This window comes from Schistocerca cancellata, chromosome 8, assembly GCF_023864275.1.
Source record: "Schistocerca cancellata isolate TAMUIC-IGC-003103 chromosome 8, iqSchCanc2.1, whole genome shotgun sequence".
NCBI classification, from domain to species: domain Eukaryota; kingdom Metazoa; phylum Arthropoda; class Insecta; order Orthoptera; family Acrididae; genus Schistocerca; species Schistocerca cancellata.
Window position 1 is genome coordinate 359,014,154 of NC_064633.1, and position 24,595 is coordinate 359,038,748.

At 40.8% G+C, this 24,595-nt stretch overlaps 1 protein-coding gene across 1 annotated transcript in view; it reads left to right on the top strand.

The window, feature by feature from the left end:
- Positions 1–24,595, top strand: part of LOC126094653 (cytochrome P450 4C1-like) — a 128,365-nt gene that overhangs the window by 69,624 nt on the left and 34,146 nt on the right. Inside the window, exons 5-8 of the mRNA XM_049909151.1 lie at positions 9,709–9,778; positions 16,335–16,461; positions 21,870–21,942; positions 22,022–22,131. Of these exons, the coding sequence (XP_049765108.1) occupies positions 9,709–9,778; positions 16,335–16,461; positions 21,870–21,942; positions 22,022–22,131 (380 nt within the window). The remainder of the gene's footprint in view (positions 1–9,708; positions 9,779–16,334; positions 16,462–21,869; positions 21,943–22,021; positions 22,132–24,595) is intronic.

Here is a 24,595-nt window from a genome sequence, read left to right on the forward strand (position 1 = left end):
CCTTTGAACTTTGGTAAGAAAATACTTGATGAATGCCAAAATAGAGAAGACAGAAAATGCAAACTGTCACCAGCAAGAAAAGCATTTCTGATAAAAAGAACAAATATAACTTTAATTCGTAGGGTGTATTTTCTGAAGGTATTTATCTGGAGAGTAGCCTTTTACAGAAGTGAAAGTTGAATGATTAAACAGGTCACACAAGGAGAGAACAGAAGTTTTTGAAATGTGATGCTGCAGATGGATGTTGGAGATTAGGTGAGTAAATCGAATAACTAATGAGGAGGATTGGAGATGAAAGGAATTATGGCAAAACATTGTTAAAAGAAGGGATCGGGTGCTAGCACTCATTATCTTTTGCAGTGGAGGAAAGGGTAGTGCATTGACTGAGCTGTCATTTGTACTTATATGATTTATAAGATTAGGTCTCCGATGTGATAATGACCGCGCGACCGGAATTAACAGACACTGATCGCAAAATGGTAGCTGCAGCTAAACAAATGGGGCATTCCATTACAGAAGTCTTTAGGTAATTCAATATTCTGAGATTCACAGTGTCAAGAGTGTGCCGAGAATACCAAGTTTCAGACACTACCTCTCACCATGGGTACCACAGTGACTGACAGCAATCACTTAACGACTGAAAGCTACACCAATTGGGTAGAATTGTCAATGCTAATAGATAAGAAACACTGTGTGAAACAGCGGCAGAAATCATTGTGGGACGTACGGAGAACGTATCTGTTAGGACAGTGCGGCACAATTTGACGGTAGTGGGCTATGGCAGGAAGACCGACGCGAGTGCCTTTGCTAATAGCGTGACATCGCCAGTAGCCACTCCCTTGGGCTCGTGACCACATCGGTTAGAAATCAGACAACCGGAAAACTGTCACCCGATTTCCGTTGGTAAGAGCTGATGGTGGTGTTCGAGTGTTGCACGGACCTCATGAAGCCATGGACCGAAGTTGTTAACAAGGCACAGTGACTTTTAGTAGTGGCTTCTTAATGGTGTGGGCTGTGTTTACATGGACTGGACTGCTTCCTCTAATCCAACTGAAACGATCATCGGCTGGAAATGGTATGTTCCGCTTTTGGGAGACCATTTGTAGCTATTCATGGAAATCATGTTCCGAAACAAAGATGAAATTTTTATGGGTGACAATCCACTGTGTCACCGGACCACAATGGTTTGTGACTGGTTTGAAGAACGTTCTGAACAATTCGAGCGAATGTTTTGGTCACGCAGATGACCCAACATGTATCCCATCGAACATTCATGGGACATAATCGAGTGGTCAGTTCGTGTACAAAATCCTGCACAGCAACACTTTTTCAGTTATGGTCGGTTATTGAGGCAACATGGCTCAATATCTCTGCAAGGATCTTCCACAGACTTGTTGGGACGATTCCACACTGAGTTGTTGCATTACGCTGGGCAGGTCTGACACGATATTAGGAGGTATCCCTGACTTTAATCACTTCATTGTATAGTGCTACAATGTTTATACAAAGAAGGGATAGATTATTAGGAAACACACTAAGCCAGCAAGGCGAGAAGTAATTATCAACTGTTTTCGACTGATGACAGTAGTTGTGTTTAGGGTTATGTCCACATGATTGTACAATATTTTCGAAATACTGAAAAAAATAGATGACGGATATCGCATTGTGTTTACGTTCGACTCTTTAAAGAACATATTCCAAATAAATATCTTTTATCGCACTTGAGGAGCAGTCATATATCTAGAAATCTTCCAAAGTTTGAGAGATATTCTTCTGAATTAAACTTAGCAATAATCTAGCTCACTGTGTGCTATTTTTGTGCTCCTAGTTTAGTTCTTTTTGGTAGTTTTGAGTTCAGGTCGAGTGTGTCTTTACCCTTTCATCATTCGCCATGTTTTAACGCCTGGTGGCTGATATGGTACTGAATGCAAGAGGGTTTCAAGGTCCTGAAATTGAGTCTGATCACTAGTAATTCACATTCGAATGAGGCCAAAATGACATAAAATGAACTGTTAGAAACTGCCAGTGAACAATGAACCTGCCTTTCGTGTAAGCCGTTTGAGATGCCTCAGTAACCTTGTTTATACCAAAAAGGACTTCTTGAGCCAGTGAAAATACCACGTGTAAGAAAGAGCTCAGAAGACCAATGGGAGGCTCCCCAATACATTCCAAGAGAAGCTGCCAATCAGAGCCTTGCCAGAAAAGTAAAATGCCATAAGAAGAAATGATGAAGAAACTAGAAATATGATGCTAACAATGCTGTAGTGGACAAACGAAAGGCATTTTCGAAATATCCGTTAACAAGGAAACGGAACGATAAAATACAACATCAAAGGAAAAAACTATCGCTGAACAAGAAATACGTACAAAACACAGACTTAGTTGGGACGAATTTGTGGCCCTTTTATAACACAATATTCAAAGATCCAAACCACAATTGTTTAAAATTTTTAAAACACTGAACTGCGAGAGAAAGGAGAATGTGAAAGTGAATCAGTTTATTTAAATGGCTGCAATACTTTCAAAATTTATGGCCTCAAACTTCAGAGCCTCTTACAGTCCAGCTCTCAGGGAGCTGTTTAAGAGACACCATGTCTAAGTGTGAACTTACAAATAACATACAAAATAAAAATTTGTAAGCCTCAGAAGATTCAATTAATCTTGGTGTTATACCTGAGAGCTGTACTCAGTCAATTCCCATTCCTATCTTCAAGAAAGGAAATCTGAAAAACAGTGATAACTACCGATGAATAAGCTTATTGAACAAGGCTAATGAAGTTTTTGCCATTATCATGATAAATTGGCTTTTGGAAAGAAAACTCTCGCAATGATGGGTATTGATGATTGGAAAACGAGGAATTCAGTCAAGAAAAACATAGCGCCATCGTTGACTTCAAACGAGCCTTCGTCATAGTCTACTGAAACGAATTATTACAAACTCTGGAAGATCATCACGTTCCCCAGCAATTGAAGGATGATAAATTCAGACATAAAATTTAAGCTCTCTCAAGGATGTGGACAAATTACCAGAGCGAGGCAGAATACAGTCAGAAGTACAACATCGATCTGGCTTTTCACCAATCTCGTCTATTTTTTGTATGAATAAAATCATCCAAGAGTGGAGCCAAGTGGCATATGGCTTTATTCAAATCAACAGCACTACGAAAAATTAAACGATGGTCTTTCACTATTGGCCAGCAGACCCCATTTGGTGTTGCTCGACTGCCTGATGCAGTTCTTTCCCTGAGACAGCACTTGGGCCAATCGTGCTTCTTTGTGGTGAAGACGAGAAGAAATGAGCAAGAGCACGCTAACAACTAGTCCCACAGCGAAGAAATCACCGACTCGGCCGGGAATTGAAACAGGGACCCCACGTTCTGGAGACAGCGATACTAACCAGTAGACCTGAGATGAAGTAAAACAGCCACACAAATCAAGCTGCGGCACCGTGTGAAAATGACTTTCTTGTACCATCAGAGGATGACCTGTAGCGCCCTCTGGACATTTAACAGATCATATCCGAGAAATACAGCATGGAAATTACCACCGAAAAATAAAATTAAGATCTGTGTGGAAAATTAAATTTTGGAGATAGCAAACGTATTCGCATATTTAGGTAGCAAACGTTCCTCCCCGAAAAGAAGCTGATCCAGCTGAAGAAAACACCAGGTGTACAAAAACAATGGGAGTCATTAATAAGGTAACGAAACCTTCTCTTCTCCAGAAGCACACCAGAATACGCCTCTGCCAGGCTAAGGCAGCAAAGTCTGACCAATAAAGGCAAAGAAATGCGGAAAGATTACCAGACTATGAAATGAAATGCTTGAGGCAAATAAGATCACGTAACATATGAAGATGTATTGTGAGAACTTAAAATGGAACCCATCATGCATTATATACCAAACTGCCAAAACAACGAGAGAAATAATTGACAGCGAATGAGTTCAAAGAGGATCCTAAAATCGATGCTATACCATCATGCCAATGGTGTGAAAGAGCAAGGTCGACCAGAGAAAAGATGGCAGGAGAAATTCTCGAGGAAACCGTAGCACCTCAACAGACCTAATACTCGGAAGGAAGATTATTATGAAGATGTAGAGTTATTAAGAAAGTTTTAATGCTCAACTCATTCGGGTAACTACTTGCTTTATTAGAATGGGCTTAGAACTTAGGTTTGAAATTTAGCCCATGTAAAATACAAGCAGTCTTAGTCGCTTGCAAAAGACTGGGTACTACCCAGTTTGGAGAATCTCTCCCACGCTTAGTCCTCAACAGCAAAGAAATCACCTTCTCTTCTTTCGCAAAGTATTTGCGGATAGTTGTGGACCATCACCTATACTGGACTGAACGCGCAAGTACAGCCTGTAAGAAGGTGTCAGCATCACTTCATTCATTACAGAAATATAAAAAAAATTTGAGGTTCGCCGATGACATTGTAATTCTGTCAGAGACAGCAAAGGACTTGGAAGAGCAGTTGAACGGAATGGTCAGTGTCTTGAAAGAAGAATATAAGATGAACATGAACAAAAGCAAAACGAGGATAATGGAATGTAGTCGAATTAAGTCGGGTGATGCTGAGAGAATTAGATTAGGAAGTGAGACACTTAAAGTAGTAAAGGAGTTTTGCTATTTGGGGAGCAAAATAACTGATGATGATCGAAGTAGACAGGATATAAAATGTAGACTGGAAATGGCATGGAAAGCGTTTCTGAAGAAGAGAAATTCGTTGTCATCGAGTATAGATTTAAGTATCAGGAAGTCGTTTCTGAAAGTATTGGTATGGAGTGTAGCCATGTATGGAAGTGAAATATGGACGATAAATAGTTCGAACAAGAAGAGAATAGAAGCTTTCGAAATGTGGTGCTACAGAAGAATGCTGATGGGTAAATCACTTAACTAATGAGGAGGTGTTGAATAGAATTGACGAGAAGAGGAGTTTGTGGCACAACTTGACTAGAAGAAGGGATCAGTTGGTAGGACATGTTCTGAGGCATCAAGGGATCACCAGTTTAGTATTGGAGAGCAGTGTGTAGGGTAAAAATCGTAGAGGGAGACCGAGACATGAATACACTAAGCAGATTCAGAATGATGTAGGTTGCAGTAGGTACTGGGAGATGAAGAAGATTGCACAGGATAGAGTAGCATGGAGAGCTGCATCAAACCAGTCTCAGGACTGAAGACCACAACAACAACAACAACAACAACAAAAGTATTTCCTTTCGAGCTTAAAAAGAAACTCGTGGATTCATTCACTAGTACTCCCCCATCCTTGATTATGATGATCCTATTCTCCAAGGATTTTTCTATGATAGCTCATGTCAGCTGTAACTGGCAACGAATGCTAGTGTGCGATACATTTATGATGTACGCTATTTCGACCATTCACTCCTGCATATGAACAAATATCATGACTTTATGCTGATAAGCGTAGACATTATAGTACGCTGTGTTTGCTGCATCATCTTCTCAATTAATGCATTCCCCTATGTTTATCTTCAACCCTTACGCTTCTTTATGAACAACACAACAGAACTACTCATTCTCAACAAAGTAATATAATCTCCGTACCACTAAACGACACTGCCGTGTTCGACAGATCATTTTCTGTATCAGGGACACAAGTTTGAAATAATATTCGTCATAATATTCGAGAATTTAAAATCCATTCAAACTTCAAAATTGCTAACGGCTCACATTATAGCAAATACCGTATTTTGCGAGCTGTAAGTTGCACTTTTTTCTGCCAAGAACTGCCTGCAAATTTCAGGTGCGTCTTATATTTGAAATTAATATAAATATGTCCAGTTTTTCATTTAAAATTCCTGCTAGTCTTAAACATGGCCATATATTCGATGCCGCAGGAAACCTATCTCTATCTCGCAACATTGGATTCAACTCGCAGCAGCAGTGCGCCGATGCGACGAACATGAGTTGCAGGGATTCAGAAGCTTGGTAACACTGTCTCCCTCCACTCCCGCCATCTAAAACCCAGAAAACTATCTAGCCTATCATGCAGCATTGCAGCTTACAGTGCCAGAAACTTGAACTGTTTGTGATTTGTGTTATCGATAACAGTACAATACTTTTGTTACTAGCTAGTTTCGTAATGGAAAAAATAAAAGATGTTCATATGATGCGGGCAATAAATTGAAAGTAATAGCATATGCAGAAGAAAGTTGAAACAGAGCAACTGAAAGGCATTTCGGCTCTTCACCAACAGAAAAAACCGTTCGGGTTAGTAAAGAAGAACTGACAAAAATGAGGAAGACTAAACGTGCAAATAAAGGACTCAGTGTAAAATGGTCAAAACTAGAAGGTGACTCATTGAAATGGATTCAAGGACACCGTCAAAATGGTACTGGAATTAATACAAAATTTATTTAGAGAGACGCTTGTAAGCTAACGCTACAGTGGAACTTAACAGAGTTTAAAGGTGGAGTTGATTGGTTCTACAAGGCGAACCAAAAGCAAAATATCTCAGGAAATGCCGGAATAGCTTGAAGAGAAAATATTATCTGTCCATCGCTTTATTATTCAACATCGAAGGAAGACTAGTCTAGAACTACGCCTAATAGCGAATACAGATGTAGTTCCTCTGACACTTGATGTGCCAAGCAATATAACTGTTATCATGAAAAGTGCTAAAACTGTAACTGTAAAAACAAGTAGACATGAAAAAGTGCACTACACTGTTGTCCTTTCATGCTGTGCTGACTATTGTAAACTTATTCCAATGATTATTTTCAAGCGCAAAACAGTGCCAAAACCTTTTAAAATACTGCCAGGTGTTGTTGCTCACATACATGACAAGGGATGGATGGACCAGCCTGGTGTGAAATTACGGCTTAACAGGGTGCGGAGAGAAGGAAAGATGCTTTATTGAAGAAGAGCTCTCATCTTGTACTAGATCAGCTAAGCAATCATATGAAAAATCCTGTGAAAGAGAAACTGAAACAGGGAAATACACAGCTTGCTGTTATTGCGGGAGGACATACTTCATAACTGCATCGACTTGATATCTCGCTAAATAAATCATTTAAAGTGCATATGGAAAAGCAATGGAACAGTTGGATGATGGATGAAACCCATTATGAATTCACGCCGAATGGAGCTTTAAAACGATCTACAACCAAAGAAGAGTGCCAGGGGATAAAACAGTTGTGTTCTAAAGTGAGAGAAGACGTTATTGTTAAATATTTCAGGAAGTGCGGCATAAGTACCGGTGGTAGTGAAGACCATCTTATATATGAACAGGACAACGATGACAACAACGACGAAGATGAAGAAGGAGAAGAAAAAGAAGAATATTCAGATGTTGATTTCAGGGATTTTAAAGAAGACTGTTTTAGTGTGAACTTGTAATTTTATAATAAAAACGGTAGAAGTGCTATATTTTGAAAAAATTAGTTAAAATTAAGGTGTAACTTATAGACCGTAGCGTTTTATAGTCTGTTAAATATGGCACGTATGTCTTCTTGCAGCTCACTCTCATTAGCCCTTTCTTCCCCGCTATTGTTCCCTATCCTTGTTTACAGAGTTCTCTATTAAATTCACTTCGCTGATAGCAGCCATTGTTACTTCCATTTCAAAACTCTCCTCTCATTATCCTTTCCACCTTCTTCTGATAACAAACAAAGTTTCAAAAAAGCTAATCTAATCAATATTACTCTTAATGTCTTCATTATTTTACTATCATTATTAGCGTTACTATCATTATTATTATTATTATTATTGGAAATTATTATTTATGTTAATAACGCTAATTATTAATTCTCAATTTGTTATAATAATTAAATTAATATCAGTCTTAATTCCTCTGTTATTTTATCGTCATTCTTGTTATTACTGTTATTATTCCTAATTATTATTTACTACTATTGAAAATTATTATTATTGTGATTGCTACACAATATTTTTTGTATATATTGTCCCTGGTCAGATGTAAGAGATGACCTTAAGGTCCTAATCTGGTCAAGCTAATTAAGCATGTGACAGTATGCACATTCTGTCTCAACGACTGGTTCAGTAATAGGTTTCCCACTTTCCTGTTGAACACAACATAGATCAGACTTTCTCAAATAAAGTGTTACGACGCTGTACTGTGTACCATCGTCCAGTAGACCACTACATGATGTTTTGTTTTATCCAGAATTTATAGTATAACGAAGTTACCGCTTAAGAGTCAGATGCAATAATCAATAATCAGTTTCATGATAGTTTGAACATGTCAGCGCCTTAGTGGTGACCGTTTGTCAGTTAGTGTTGTTGACAGTATGCACATTCTGTCTCAACGACTGGTTCAGTAATAGGTTTCCCACTTTCCTGTTGAACACAACATAGATCAGACTTTCTCAAATAAAGTGTTACGACGCTGTACTGTGTACCATCGTCCAGTAGACCACTACATGATGTTTTGTTTTATCCAGAGTTTATAGTATAACGAAGTTACCGCTTAAGAGTCAGATGCAATAATCAATAATCAGTTTCATGATAGTTTGAACATGTCAGCGCCTTAGTGGTGACCGTTTGTCAGTTAGGATTGTTGACAATTCAAGCAACGGTAGAAATCTTTAACGGTGGTAACCTAACTCCTCCCACTTACTGAAAATAAGAGTAAGAGCACCTTGGTGACATGGTCATTTTCAGTGTATACAGCCCCATAACAAAGTGGTCTAAAATTTTTAATTAAGTTTTTAGAAGAAAGGACGCGTTATTCGTAAACAGTGGTCAATCCTTGGTGTATGTGCAGAATTAATAAGAGTTAATTGCAACTTACAGTTTTAGTTCGCTAGCGACGGTAGCTACCTAAAAGACTACCGTCGAAAGGATTGAAAGATGAGTGCATACGAGCATGCAGCCCTATGTGCCATAAAAATTTTCATCATCAGCTCCATCACCAGTATAAAGTACAAGAAATTTCTTGATTTGTGGAATTCAGACCTTGCATAACGATCTGACCCAGTCTTAACAAATTGCTGATTCTAATGTGTTATCAACAAAAATCGACACATCAGAATTGCTCTTAAAAGGCCTGTTGAGGTGTTTCTTTCACTCAAAATGTGCACTTCGATTCAAATTGCGTTCTTACTGTATTTTATCATGAACAGACGTTAGCAACTGTATATAGTGCTTATATATTAGTTTATAGTGTTTTTCCGATCGTGATATCACTTCAAGTTTCGACACAGAACCTAGAGCCACCTTCTAACATAACTTTATTTGTAATAATGATTTTGAGCCTCAAAAGAGAACATTTGATTATATTTAGACTACAGATTGCGTACTGTGAATGTAGAAATGGGCCAATAAGGTTCTCACAATTCCTGTTTCGATCGGTGCAGAGCAAAAGTGATGTCCTCCGAAATTAAATGTAGTTCCTGCCAGATGTTTCCTATAAATAACGATGAGAAAGATGGTATCTGCTCTGTTCGACAACTATTTGCTACAGGAACTATTATTACAACGCTCATAACGTTGCCACACTGAATGAATGTTTTATGAAATACGTTTTGCTGCTTCAGTTATATTTCACTAATATTTATCTGCACCTTGCGTGTCGACAGCATGCTACCATCATTAGGTGCATTACAGTTCATGTACATTAACCTGAAGTGTGATTATCATTATATGCTGGGTCTGGTAGTGAAGTTGTGTAACAAAATTTAACTCTTTTATTCAGATGAGAAAAATATGTTCTTCATTTTACAGAAACGGCAATGGGAACTTCCGTCAACGCACAGAAGAATCTCGAGTCTGCTTATGTGACTTCAATATACAGGTAATCTTATTTATCCCAACGGTAATACATCACCGTTCTACTTACACTCTTGCTCCAAACGTGGAATGATCTTTCTACCGTCAGTTTCAATTCCTCCACTCCCAACATATGCAGAATAAATAATAAAAATAATATTTATGAGTCCGCAATTCGTGGTCGTGTGGTAGCGTTCTCGCTTCCCGCGCCCGGGTTCCCGGGTTCGATTCCTGGCGGGGTCAGGGATTTTCTCTGCCTCGTGATGACTGGGTGTTGTGTGATGTCCTTAGCTTAGTTAGGTTTAAGTAGTTCTTGGTTCTAGGGGACTGATGACCATAGATGTTAAGTCCCACAGTGCTCAGAGCCATTTGAACCATTTTTTGAATATTTATGATAATGATTATACTAATTGGGAAATATACGCTTATTTACTACCAACTGATCTCCAGTTCACATGGGAGACACGTGATATACCAAAAACGTTCGAAACTGACGAACTCACTTGTTAAAACGAAATGTGTATATATGCCAATTTCACAAATTACGATTCAGGAACATAGACATTTCACTTAGTTATTGTAGCGTACTAATTTCACAGTCCCTATATTTTTCGTAACCATGATGCATATGGTGAAACATGAATGTATGTAGTTGTTGATCTATTGATCTAACATCCTCAGACGTTCTTCATCAAATAATCGGTGAATATTCGCACTGAGATGTAATATATTGTCACAATGTTGGATTTTTATTTACCGTCACCCACTTATCTCACATAAGCCTTATAAGGACCCAAGTCAACTCATATTGGAGTTGACAACATTTATAGCTTTTGGACTGATACAGAAATTTAATAGTTCTACCCGGCAATATAGCATACCAACATTATGCGACTAGACGTAGCTGTTCATAACATTTACGAGAAAATTTTATTGATCTTTCTTTAATAATGAGGTGTAAAAAGTCCATATTAACCACTTATTTACCTTCTCACATAAAAGTAGTTTATAAATTCTGTTATCTAGTCTGTCCTAGTCAAACTAAGTAGATATCAACCTGAAATGATAGGATTGATGAACTTGTAAATAATTTGTAAATACTGGAAAGAAAGTAAAAAATGTGTTAATTGAAGAGTTATAAGAGTGGACAATAAAGTCAAATAAGTTAAAAACATATAAGGCTTTTACTGTTGAAGATGTTGGATAACTGTCTGCATGCAGCCACAATCAGGAAACATACTTTTTTATTCTTCTATTTACTTAGTGTTTAGATTTAGCTGTTGTTTTTAAATTTCTTACTTTCTCTTTATTAAATGAGCTAAGACGTTGAAGCCACTAAGATAAATTGAGGTACCAGTGGACGTAGGCGTTCAAGATATCTGCAATTGAAATAAATATTTTCTAGTGCTGTTTCCTTCATATATTGATATTTATAAAGAATTTAGATAGTGGGGTGTTATTGAACGATTATTTTAACTTAATTTCATTAAGAAGAAGAGCCATTATCACAATACATCCCTTAATTTTTGTAATTTCATTAATTTATTTAATTACGTTCACCACTTTCGTCATAAAGTTTCCAGTTACCATAAACCACTTAAAGATGACATGAAAAGAAGATTTTTCGATGTACATTAGTATTCCACACAATGCAAAGAATAAGAAACTAAGTATGCTAATCCTGACGGTGTCACATAAAAAAATTAAATGATACCTAAAGAGATACAAAGTACTGATATTCTCATACTGCAATGCCAGTGCGAAATTTAACTTCAACATTTTCTAACTTCACTTACTCAGTCAGATAGACAATTATACCTACAAGCTCTCCTTTCACGTTAACAGAGTTTAACATTAATAGCAATAAAGTACAGAGCAGTCACTGACATGATGCAGTGTTTGTATGCTTCAGGTCTTATTGTGATGTAGACAGATTCTGTGTGTAAGCGGTCGAGACAGTGGACTGCTGACCTTCTTGAATAACTTCCGCTCCAGCTGACCATAGTATTACAATACATCATGACAAAAACTAACCTCCTTGAAATGTTCGTCTATTGGATATCAATACACTTTAGTAGTAGAAATCATTCTGGATAGAAACTGACCTCTGACCATTGGGTTACCTACATGCAGAGGTAGGGCTGAGACTAGGAGAACAATGGGATGCTGTATCACATTCTATACAAAGCACACAGCTGCATAAAAAAGAAACACAAACACGTGCGTACTCGCGCTTTTCAACTCCATCTTCAGTCAGGCCTTTTTCTTGGGCATAGGCCAGAGAGACAGCTTATGACGCAACACACACACACACACACACACGAATATCTTTCTCTCCCAATCATAAACCTGCATTTTACTGCCATAAAAAGTGAAAAGGCCAATCAGTATGAACACCAGAGCTGCCATGTTGCTCTGCTACTTTGATCTCTAACCCCACTACACTATCTTTGCTCTGATAGTTCGATCTCTGACAGCCTCACCACTACCTTGTTCTTGTAGTTCGATCTCCGACCCCTATAGATGTGACAAAGGTAGTTGGGCTGATGTCTACTTTTCAACAAACATATAAGTTCCCTATCCCAACTACAGTGCTTACTTCACCATCGAGCATGAAGTGTATATCATCTTTTGCCGATAATGTCAATTTACATTGCTTTGTAGTGGAAACTCTATGCAGCTCAGATTGAAATATATACTCACTAGTCGATTTATTATCATTATATAATACCTTGTCAAATGTGGTAAATAGTACAACGATTTTCTCAGACTTATTTCGAATATCAGTTGTAACTTGTGTTACTTCGGCTACAACTGATACATCATTCCCTGTGTCCTAATATCAGGTCTCAGCATACTCAATGATTGGAACTTCCTTGCCTGGCGCTGGACCTCTCACAACGATGTACACAGCCCTTGCTGCATACCTGAAAGAGCCTGTGCGACATTCAAGTTTAGAGTTCGGTGATCACGGTGCAGCGTATGTGGCCACTGGAGCCTTCCTCCCCAGTATTGGAACCTGCACCCCGTCAGACAACATAGTTCTGTCATATATAAAACACCCAACCCTTCCATTGGATCAGGATTCCACAGATACAGTAATTTTTACGTAATGATTATTTCAGAAATGAATTCAGCTTAATTTTCCTGAAGGAACAAGAAGACGGAGCAGGTGTTCAGAGACGGAACTATGAGAACAAATGTTGCGGAAAGACGTCAGCGACTAAACTCACAGAGCAAGGTGGAGGATGCGGGGTACATAGAACAAACTCCTATGTAATGCTTCCGTCGGTCAGGAATCAGGCATAAAGAGCAAAGATGGCAGGGAAGGGGGTAAGACAACGAACTACAAGGACAAAAATGGGGCGGCAGTAGTCAAGATCGACATAGCAAAACTATCCTAGGGATCAGAGAGCAAAGATGGAAGAGAATAGAATCAGATATCAAACTACAAGAAATGAAAGTGGCGCTGAAGGGTTCAGGGATACAATTACCAGAGCAAGAAGGGTGTTCTGGAATGCACGTAACAGACTAGCTTAGTGACATCTTTGGGGGTTAGAGACTGAACTACAGGAGCATAGAAGGGGATTTCAATAGGAAGTAGTAGGGCGTGGGTGGGAGAGGAGGGGGCAAAATTCGAACTAACAGAGCAGGAGAAGCCTCTGTATTATATAGAACAACGTAATAATGTAATATCCATGTGACAAGACATTGAACTACACGTGCAAGATTACCACAGATTACAAGTGATCAGAATTTAAACATACACTCCTGGAAATGGAAAAAAGAACACATTGACACTGGTGTGTCAGACCCACCATACTTGCTCCGGACACTGCGAGAGGGCTGTACAATCAATGATCACACGCACGGCACAGCGGACACACCAGGAACCGCGGTGTTGGCCGTCGAATGGCGCTAGCTGCGCAGCATTTGTGCACCGCCGCCGTCAGTGTCAGCCAGTTTGCCGTGGCATACGGAGCTCCATCGCAGTCTTTAACACTGGTAGCATGCCGCGACAGCGTGGACGTGAACCGTATGTGCAGTTGACGGACTTTGAGCGAGGGCGTATAGTGGGCATGCGGGAGGCCGGGTGGACGTACCGCCGAATTGCTCAACACGTGGGGCGTGAGGTCTCCACAGTACATCGATGTTGTCGCCAGTGGTCGGCGGAAGGTGCACGTGCCCGTCGACCTGGGACCGGACCGCAGCGACGCACGGATGCACGCCAAGACCGTAGGATCCTACGCAGTGCCGTAGGGGACCGCACCGCCACTTGCCAGCAAATTAGGGACACTGTTGCTCCTGGGGTATCGGCGAGGACCATTCGCAACCGTCTCCATGAAGCTGGGCTACGGTCCTGCACACCGTTAGGCCGTCTTCCGCTCACGCCCCAACATCGTGCAGCCCGCCTCCAGTGGTGTCGCGACAGGCGTGAATGGAGGGACGAATGGAGACGTGTCGTCTTCAGCGATGAGAGTCGCTTCTGCCTTGGTGCCAATGATGGTCGTATGCGTGTTTGGCGCCGTGCAGGTGAGCGCCACAATCAGGACTGCATACGACCGAGGCACACAGGGCCAACACCCGGCATCATGGTGTGGGGAGCGATCTCCTACACTGGCCGTACACCACTGGTGATCGTCGAGGGGACACTGAATAGTGCACGGTACATCCAAACCGTCATCGAACCCATCGTTCTACCATTCCTGGACCGGCAAGGGAACTTGCTGTTCCAACAGGACAATGCACGTCCGCATGTATCCCGTGCCACCCAACGTGCTCTAGAAGGTGTAAGTCAACTACCCTGGCCAGCAAGATCTCCGGATCTGTCCCCCATTGAGCATGTTTGGGACTGGATGAAGCGTCGTCTCACGCGGTCTGCACGTCCAGCACGAACGCTGGTCCAACTGAGGCGCCAGGTGGAAATGGCATGGCAAGCCGTTCCACAGGACTACATCCAGCATCTCTACGATCGTCTCCATGGGAGAATAGCAGCCTGCATTGCTGCGAAAGGTGGATATACACTGTACTAGTGCCGACATTGTGCATGCTCTGTTGCCTGTGTCTATGTGCCTGTGGTTCTGTCAGTGTGATCATGTGATGTATCTGACCCCAGGAATGTGTCAATAAAGTTTCCCCTTCCTGGGACAATGAATTCACGGTGTTCTTATTTCAATTTCCTGGAGTGTACGTTGTATCAGCTTTAGAGATTAAAAATTGAACTACCAGAAGAAGATGGGAGAACAAAGATCACAGATCACACTACGGGAGCAAAGAAGCCGGAACAGAGTGTTAGACATTGAAATAGCAGAGCAAGATAGTGACTACAGTGTCCATGGAACGAACTATGAAAACAAAGATGGTGGAGCTTTTTATGTCAATAACGTACTGGGTTGTGACTAACAGAGCAATCTGCGTATGTACTTGCTCGCGCACGCTTGTTTGTGTGTATGTGTGCGTGCGCGTTGAATTAGAAGCTCTCTGGCATTTTCACCAAGAAATGGCGTGGTTTACTTGAGAAGGAGTTGAAAAATGTGAAGAGTAAAGTCCTGAGCTGTGGTGGGGAGAGCAAAATAGTTTATGTTAGCTTTGAAGCTCTCTGACTGACCTACATCCTAAAAAGCTTAAAAGCTTAGCTTATGAAAAGGGGGCGTGACTTAAGAATGGTGGGAGGTGAGGGGAGGAGCAAGGAGAGATGTCTCTGACTGACCTACATCCTAAAAAGCTTAAAAGCTTAGCTTATGAAAAGGGGGCGTGACTTAAGAATGGTGGGAGGTGAGGGGAGGAGCAAGGAGAGATGGGGAAGCAGTCGAGAGCTGGAGGATGGAAGAGAACAGGGACGTTCTTCTTGCGCACGATTCTCTCAAGCTTCACTTGGATTTGATCCACTACAGTGCTACTCACATTACAAGTCGTCTTAAAGTTAGCTTCAGCTCAGCGTTGTACTTTACAAGGTTTGCTATAATTGCCATAAATTTGTGCTGAACAGTAGAAGATATTTATTTGTTTCGGTTTTCAATAAAACGGAATGATTTAGTACTACTAGTTCTGGCCACATATGGTTAAATTCCGTATGGTAAAAATGGCTCCATGTCATTTACCATTAAAGTATTCACACAACTATCACCAAAAGCTCCACATTACACTCTACTCTCCGTCGTGAGAAATATATACACTAAATGATCACACATAAGCTACGGTGTGCCGGCCGTTGTGGCCGAGCGGTTCTAGGGGCTTCAGTCTGGAACCGCGCGACGGGCTAGGTCGCAGGTTCGAATCCTGCCTCGGACATGGATGTGTGTGGATGTGCTTAGGGTAGTTAGATTTAAGTAGTTCTAAGTTTTCGGCGACTGATGACCTCAGATGTTAAGTCCCATAGTGCTCAGAGCCATCTGAACCATTTAAGCTACGGTGTAAATATTTTCACGAGGAAAGGTATGAGTATAAGGGAATTCAACATTTTTTTCGAATTAGGGCAGACGAATCACTAGTATCTTATATTACTTACGCGTGATTTATGTACGATGTTATGAGAACAGTTGTGTTAAAAGTGCTACATCATTTTCGTTATTTTATTTCAGAGTCGGAGAACTCACAGTTCGGAGAATACTTAGCCCGTGGCTGCAGAGTGATTTCATGTTCCGGATATCTCCGTCAGGGAGGGAGTTTTATAAGCAGCTTAAAGTACTACATGGATTCTCCCAAAAAGTAAGTTTACTTGCGTCTAGCAGCATCGATATGTACGAAAAATTGTAAATAATGTCCGTTATTATGAAGAAGAACAACTGGAAGTCATGTATGGTTGTCACAGATGTATGACTAGGATTGCCGTATTCACCCACAGAACGGGGTAACGGCATTGATCAAGTCAGTGGACTGCCAGCAGCGATCAAACCCTGTCAAACCTTCTTTGAGCAGGTGCCAGTAAAACACAATTAATTCTCGTATGGTTATTACGAAAATGACGATTCCGATATCCTGTCTCAATCTGGGCTGTGCTCTGTCTGTAGTGACGTCGTCATTACAGACGCTAATCTCTTTTACGTGTGCACAATGCGATTAAAACGGTGTAAGTAATTTGCCACTTGTTCACTAATGTCGATCACTATTCTTCTTTGATTTTGAAAAATAGGAATGAGGTCGATCCTCACATACTCTATTCGCTTGACCTTCGGAGTGAGCAGTTCCTCACCATTTATCAAATAGCTAGGGATGCTGTTTAAAACTACTGACACTGAACTTGGCTGGTTTAATACTAGCTGTATATAACACATGAAGGCAATCACGAACACTGAGGTAGATGATAAGGATGGAAGGTAACTGACTGATGGATAACAACTCAAACTGAGCTAACAAGATTCACCGCCCTGTATTAATTATACTAACATCAAAAAAAGGTTTGCATCAACCCGGTTCGAAGAACTCCTGAAGACAGACGTTAACTGTGGATATTGTATCACAGGCACAGTCTCTTTGACTGGTCAGAGATGTCACTAAACCCACCCAAAGATATAAACGACCATTCATGAGCAACGCCTATTAGACGGAGGGGGTCCGACAGCCGATTAGTTCCAGTCATTCCACCAGGGTGGAGGTACTCGGCTCGTGTTGTCTGTAGTTCAACCATGCCTAAACGGTCAATACCGCGGTTCGATCACGTCCGCATTGTTACTTTGGGCCAGGAAGGGCTCTCAACAAGGGAAGTATCCAGGCGTCTCGGAGTGAACGAAAGCGATGTTGTTCGGACATGGAGGAGGCACAGAGAGACAGGAACTGTCGATGACATGCCTCACTCAGGCCGCCCAAGGGCTATTACTGCAGTGGATGATCGCTACCTACGGATTGTGGCTCGGAGGATCCCTGACAGCAACGCCACCAAGTTGAATAATGCTTTTCGTGCAGCTACAGGACGTCTGTTATGACTCAAACTGTTCGCAATAGGCTGCATGAGGGGCAGCTTCGCTCCCGACGTCCATGCCAAGGTCAATCTTTGCAGCCACGACACCATGCAGCGCTGTACAAATGGGCCCAACAACATTCCGAATTGACCACTCAGGATTGGCATCACGTTCTCTTCACCGGTGAGTGCCGCATATGCCTTCAATCAGACAATCGTCGCAGACGTGTTTGGAGGCAACCCGGTCAGGCTAAACGCCTTAGACTCACTGTCCAGCGAATGTAGCAAGGTAGAGTTTCGCTGCTGTTTCGGGGTTGCATTATATGGGAGCGACGTACGCCGCTGGTGGTCATGGAAGGCGGCGCCGTAACAGCTGTAAGGTACGTGAATGCCATCCTCCGACCGATAATACAACCATATCGGTAGCATATTGGTGAGGCATTCGTCTTCATGGACGACAATTCGCGCCCCCATCGTGCACATCTTGTGAATGACTTCTTTCAGGACAACGCATTGCTCGAATGAAGTGTCCAGCATGTTCTCCAGAAACTAACCCTAACGAACATGCCTGGAATAAACTAAAAGGGCTGTTTATGGACAACGTGACCCAACAACCACTCTGAGTGATCTACGGTGAATCGCTGTTGAAGACTGGGATAATCGGGACAACAGTGCCTTGATGAACTTGTGGGCAGAATGCTACGACCAATACAGTTACGCATCATTGCAAGAGGACGTGCTACTGGGTATAAGAGGTACTGGCGTGTGCAGCAATCTGGACGATGACCTCTGTAGGTCTCTCTTTATGGTGGCGCAACTTGCATTGTGTGGTTTCCATTAGCAATAAAATGGGTGGAAATGATGTTTATGTTGATCGCTATTCCAATTTTCTGTACAGGTTCCGGAAGTCTCGGAATCAAGGTGATTCAAAACTTTTTTGATGTGAGTATTTTTTATCTCGACAATGATAACGAATTAAAAAATTGTGAAACATGCAAATGGAAGGTTAGTTCATATGTAAATATTGCACTTAGGCAGATGGATGAACACAAATACTGCCATAAAAATTTAGCTCGAGAAAACGTGTTTTACTGTCATTTGCAACAGTACTCAATAGTACATAACAAACTATGCGCATAGCTCGACACCAGGAGTCGCTAAGAATTCGCAATAACAAGAGCTGACGCTAGATGGCAGCTCTTTCCAGGAGAATGAAGCCTGAACAGAGACCACAGTGTGAGTTGAGCAGCCATTCGGGATGGACATTACATTGAAAAGCTCTATTACGTAAAGATGGCAGTTCACCGTGGAAGGAATATGCGGCTATGCTACAAGGAGGTTGTTACGAAACTTTTGTATTTCTTCAGAAACGTCTGGGACAAAATGCCTATAGATGAAATCAAACTATATGGTTGTAAAGACCTTTTCAAGTCCCAGCCATCTATGACAAATGAAAATTTGTACCAAGGCCGGAATTCAAACCTGGGTGTCCGCTCACTGGGCAGATGCGCCAACTAATACACCATCCTGGCACAGTGGCTTTGCACATCTGCACGGACTGCCACAGCACGCCTCCTTTTTCAATCCAAGTTCCCATTCACTTAGTATTCCCCCTAAATTCGAACCATTGCAGAGGCTTTCGAACTGTATTGGCACCTTACCGTCGAACGAAATGGGGGATCCTGCCTGAAATCCAGGCGTAGGTGCTTTAATGAAATGGAACTACATGGTTCCAGAGATCTTTGCAAGTCTCAAACATCTATTGTGTACATATGTAGACTGAAGCGAACAAAATACCGAAATGAGCTGAGGCTTGAATGGGAACTTGGACTGAGGAGAAAGGCTTGCTAGATTAGTCTGCGCAACGCCACTGTGACAGCGTGGCGTAGTGGTTAGCACGTCTGCTTAGTGAGCAGGGGATGCAGGATTCGAATCTCGGCTTTAATAAAAATTTTCATTCGTCGCTTCAGTCTGTATACATACATTGTTTACAGGTGGATCGAAAATTTCTCGCATCTCTGCAGGACCTATGTTCTACTATGATGTAAGGGGATTTAGCTGATCCTTCTTACTACTCATAGAGTTAACAGCTAAGTATTCGCTACCTTACAGGTCATATTATTTGTACTGGAGCTAAAAGTAGAAGGAGCACTCATTCATACCACCTCCAGGAGTGTCTTTCTGTCAATTGAAAGAGCCGCTTCCGAGGGAATAACGAACTATGTAACACACAGCAACCTACAGCGTCTAACGAGACTGATAGGTCGACATTTATATATTTCCATTGGATACCGGGATACATTGGCGTAAGGGCAATTGACACGCTGCCCCTCTTGATAAAGATAGCAGACTACTTGCACCGACCATGATACTCCTTTCACACGGTGATTAGCAACGACAGCTTGCAATTACTGTGGAAGAGTAACGATCATCATTATACAATGTGGAACTTGGCACCGGACTATGTAACAGCTCATACCTCACACGCGATGGCTTTTTAATTATTCTCTTCGTCGGAAGGTAACTGTCACGGGAGGAAAAGCTATATGCAGGAATCAAACCTGTAATGTATTTGAAAAACCGTTGTTGTAATATGAATGTCTAATGTTACGTAAATCTGTATTTATCACCTGATTGGTTTCTTTACATCTTACTTTACGAATAAGCTTCACTGTGAACGACACAATGTTCTTTGTCTTTGTATTCATGAAAACAACGTACATAAATTTTAATTGTAAAAGTTTCGCTGTGTATATGTCTTACAACTTAGCCTCAGATTTGTTGTATGGGCCATTTCCCGCATTTATTTGGAATCAAAATTTTAAAAAAATTAGTAGAGTGTCTGGCTGATAAGATGGCATAGTGGGTCTCACGTTTAAGGTTTTCTATGAAGCGATCAGTAACCCGTCGCACTCGCTTGTCGATAGCAACTCTGCTGTATTTACTAGTTTTCTTTGCTTTTCTCTTTATACTAGTTTTGTTAAGCACAAAACGACCTTGGCAGTGGATTATAGTTTAACTTAGATCGGTGAAATGAACAGAGACTTTGCTCACGCCTTCTGTCCAGCGACATTTGAGACTAGAGCTGGTGTGCAGTTTCGTTGTACTTCCCAGTGACAGAAGAGTGCAGACTTGCAGCCCCATGCCACTATCTGTGACTGTCATCGCGAACGACATCCCCATTACAATACTCACTCTTAAAAATACAATTTTCTTCTTTAGTGTACTTACAGCAGTTGCAGTTCTCTCGGCATTTCGTCCCCGTTTCTGTAGTGCTTCTTAATTTACCATGCCGCCTGTCTCACATTGTTTATCATCACCTTCGTCTTTTCCTCCTATAAAAACTAAGCGATCTCAACAGAAGGTCATCGTGCCTATCTAGTCACTTTTCCTCTTGCACTGAGAGGCAAATTGAACTAGACAATGGCTATACCTAGACGCGTAATCCAGCTAGTTCCTGTTATACAGAGGACATGTCGGGTAATTCTGGTGCAGTAATACATGTATGAGTGCTACTGCAGCATTATGTCGCTCCATTTATCCATACAGAAGGCAAACGGCGGAGACTACAGAGGACTTGCATAATTTGATACCGTCGAAAACACATAACACTGTGAATGCTTAAATCGCATTATGTGGGCTTACTGTTTCATGCAGCAGACAAATGTTTCCTTGCCTGTGAAAAATTTATACTTGTTTCGTTTTGTCTTTGTGACGTATTAAATCATCTAGAGAAACAGTTCGACCTGTCACACTACTGATTAACCTTCAGGCTGTATTAAAGAAACGATGGCATTTTCTTGGTCCTCACATTTGTGTGCCGAAATCGTGAGTAGAATCTTTCGCATTGTGTTCAGTTTGTCGATTTCATCGATTCATCCTCCAACACGCTTGTTGACGGAACAGCTCAAGACAGATATGACAATATGCTAGCATCTGACTATCTCAGGTTCTGCTACTACAGTTCTTGTCATCGTATTTTTTTCTGGATATCTAAATTCTTATGTTTTGGCTCACCAATGTGTGCTTAATGACAAGATGCTTGTACTTTGGTAGTTAGAAAAAACAGTCATGCTACATCTAAGTATTCCTATTGTGCTAACTTTCATTACAGAAGTACTTAGGTCTTTGAGCGTGAATTTTTCATCAACTACTTCAAATAAGATACAGAATATAACATTAATAAGATTTTGAAATAACGAAAGCTATTAATTTTCAGGTAATCCAAGAGAAGAAAAAGGCGAGGATGACAGTTAAAATCGATGGTAAAACTCCACAGTACGATGAGCTAGGTATTTTACCTTTCATATGAGACTAGCGTATACAGATACTGTTTCTAAAACAGAATGATGATGAGACTTTCTTTCACAGGAAGAAAACGACGCGTGGCTTTCCTGGACATGCTTCTCACTGAATCAGAGCAAGGTCAGAAGCTAACGGACGAAGAGATTCAAGAGGAAGTGGACACGTTTATGTTCGAGGTAAACAGCTGTGGTATTAGCCTCCTCATATGTCCTGTCTACAGGTACAAACATTCTGCTGATTTTTCTGCATTACTACGGTATTTATAGTGTTTTCATTTTATAGTATTTTGTATTTACAGTATAGCATCCGATACTATCGAGCAGTTCACCCACAATCGAGCTTTCATCACAGCTACTCAATCACTAATATCGGTATTAAAAACGTATATTTGTGAATTAAATGACTTCTTAACTGAGCTCTGCGATTTGAATTTGTTTATTTAACAGTCGTATACAACAAATAGAGATTGTACCCGTGTTATAGGGTACCATATTTGACTAGTAATAAAAAATCTAGGGCCCTGTGTTTGAACGTAGCCAATGCTTAAATTTCGAATAAAAATCATCGGCAATAGCGGTCGTAGACATCCGAAATAAGTAAGTTTGGCCTGTAATTGCAGAAGAGTCATGATGATCTCTCCATTGGCAAAAGATTCCGAATTAGTCTCCCTTTCGGTTCCCGGGAGGGGACAGCCAAAAGAGAGGTGACCTGAGCAAAAGACTGAATAATCAACGAAAGGGTAAAGTTCTCCAAGTCGGCTCTCGGGTTGTCAGAAATTCAAACATGATAGGGAGGACATAAAATCTGAAAAGGGGAATGCTAAAGCTGAATCTCTATATAGTCGGAATGAAATTACAAGGAAATCCAGACCATTAGCTGCTTACAGGCGTTGATAAAAATCAACATAGTCGAGGTCAGTGAAGGGAAGAGAAAGAAGATAATGATTTCCTTTCAGACAAGAATAGGATAATATCGAAAGTATCAGAAATTCAAACATGATAGGGAGGACATAAAATCTGAAAAGGGAAATGCTAAAGTTGAGTCGGAATGAAATTACAAGGAAATCCGGACCATTTGTTGCTTACAGGCGTTGATAAAAATCAACGTAGTCGAGGTCAGTGAAGAGAAAGGGAAAGAAGACAATGATTTCCTTTCAGACAAGAATAGGATAATATCGATAGTATCAGAAAATCGTATAAGTTATGTAGGATTCGTTATGAATAGGAAGGTGGGAAGAGACTGAGTTACTGTGAACAGTTCTGTGATAGAGAACTTCTCATCAGAATCGACAGCAAACCACCGCCGACAACGATAGTTCAGACATATATGCCGATGTCGCAAGCCGAAGATAATGACATAGAGAAAGTATATGAGCATATTGAACGGGTAATTCAGTTCGTAACATGAAAATCTAATAAAGTTGGGGGATTGAAATGCGGTTGGAGTGGAAGGAGCAGAAGAAAGGGTCAGGGAAGAATGTGGGCTAGGTAGTAAGAATGAAAAATGAGGAGGACTAACTGCGCTCTGCAATAAATTGTAGTTAATAATAGCGAATACTTTATTCAAGAATTGAAAGGGGAAGAGATTTACGTGGAAAAGGCCCGAAGATATGGAAGAGTCCTGCTGGATTACGTCATGGTCAGATTGACATTCTGAATCAGACACTGGATTTTAAGGAGTACCCAGGAGCAGATATAGGCTCAGATAACAATTTAGCAATGATGAAGCGTAGACTGAAGTTTAAGAGAATCTTAGGAAAATTATGAAGAGGTTGAAAAAGTAACGATTGTCGGAAGGACTGACTCAGCATATAAACAGGTCTAAACAAAGTTTGGTGAATTAAATTATTTTTTTTTTTTTTGCACTTTTCATTCTTTTGCCTGATAGAGGAGTGCGGGCTGCTCGAGGGCTTGCTGTATACTCGTTTCAGCCGTTGGATTTTACATTTTATTTTTAATTACATTTATTTTTCATGCAATTCAGTGAACATTTTATTTTGACAATACAACTGAGACTTTCATAGTGACATTACAGTTTGGATCATTCATTCTGATATTGTTACAATGAGATCTTTCTTTCTAACAAACTGTGCATTTTCTGTAATTGCAGTATAATAATATTACTCAAAGATTGTGTTGCTTCTAATGTGATATACATTTTGTTTAATTCAAATGTCATAATGTTACATAGCACATAAAATGGTAATGTGGAGAGCAGGAAGAGCTATAGGAACAGAACAGGTGGGGGTAAACTTTTGACTAGAGGAGGGTGAGTGGTACAGGTTGAAGTGAAGATTCTTTATTTCTGTTTACAGTGTGGAGGCTCTTAGAGCTAGTTATAGCTGCTTGAGAGGTTCACGGTCGTGTGTTGGCTGTAGTGTGTGTGTGTGTGTGTGTGTGTGTGAGTGTGTGTGTGTGTGTGTGTGTGTGTGTGTGTGTCCGCTTGTCTGGGTGTATATATATATATATATATATATATATATATATATATATATATGTGTGTGTGTGTGTGTATGTGTGTGTGTGTGTGTGTGTGTTTCAATCGTCTGTTTTCTCGGCTGGGTGAAGTGGGGTTGTGGGGTAGGCAATGAGTGGTTCCAGGATGGCGGCTAGTTGGACTGGCTGGCCTATGGATCTTCCA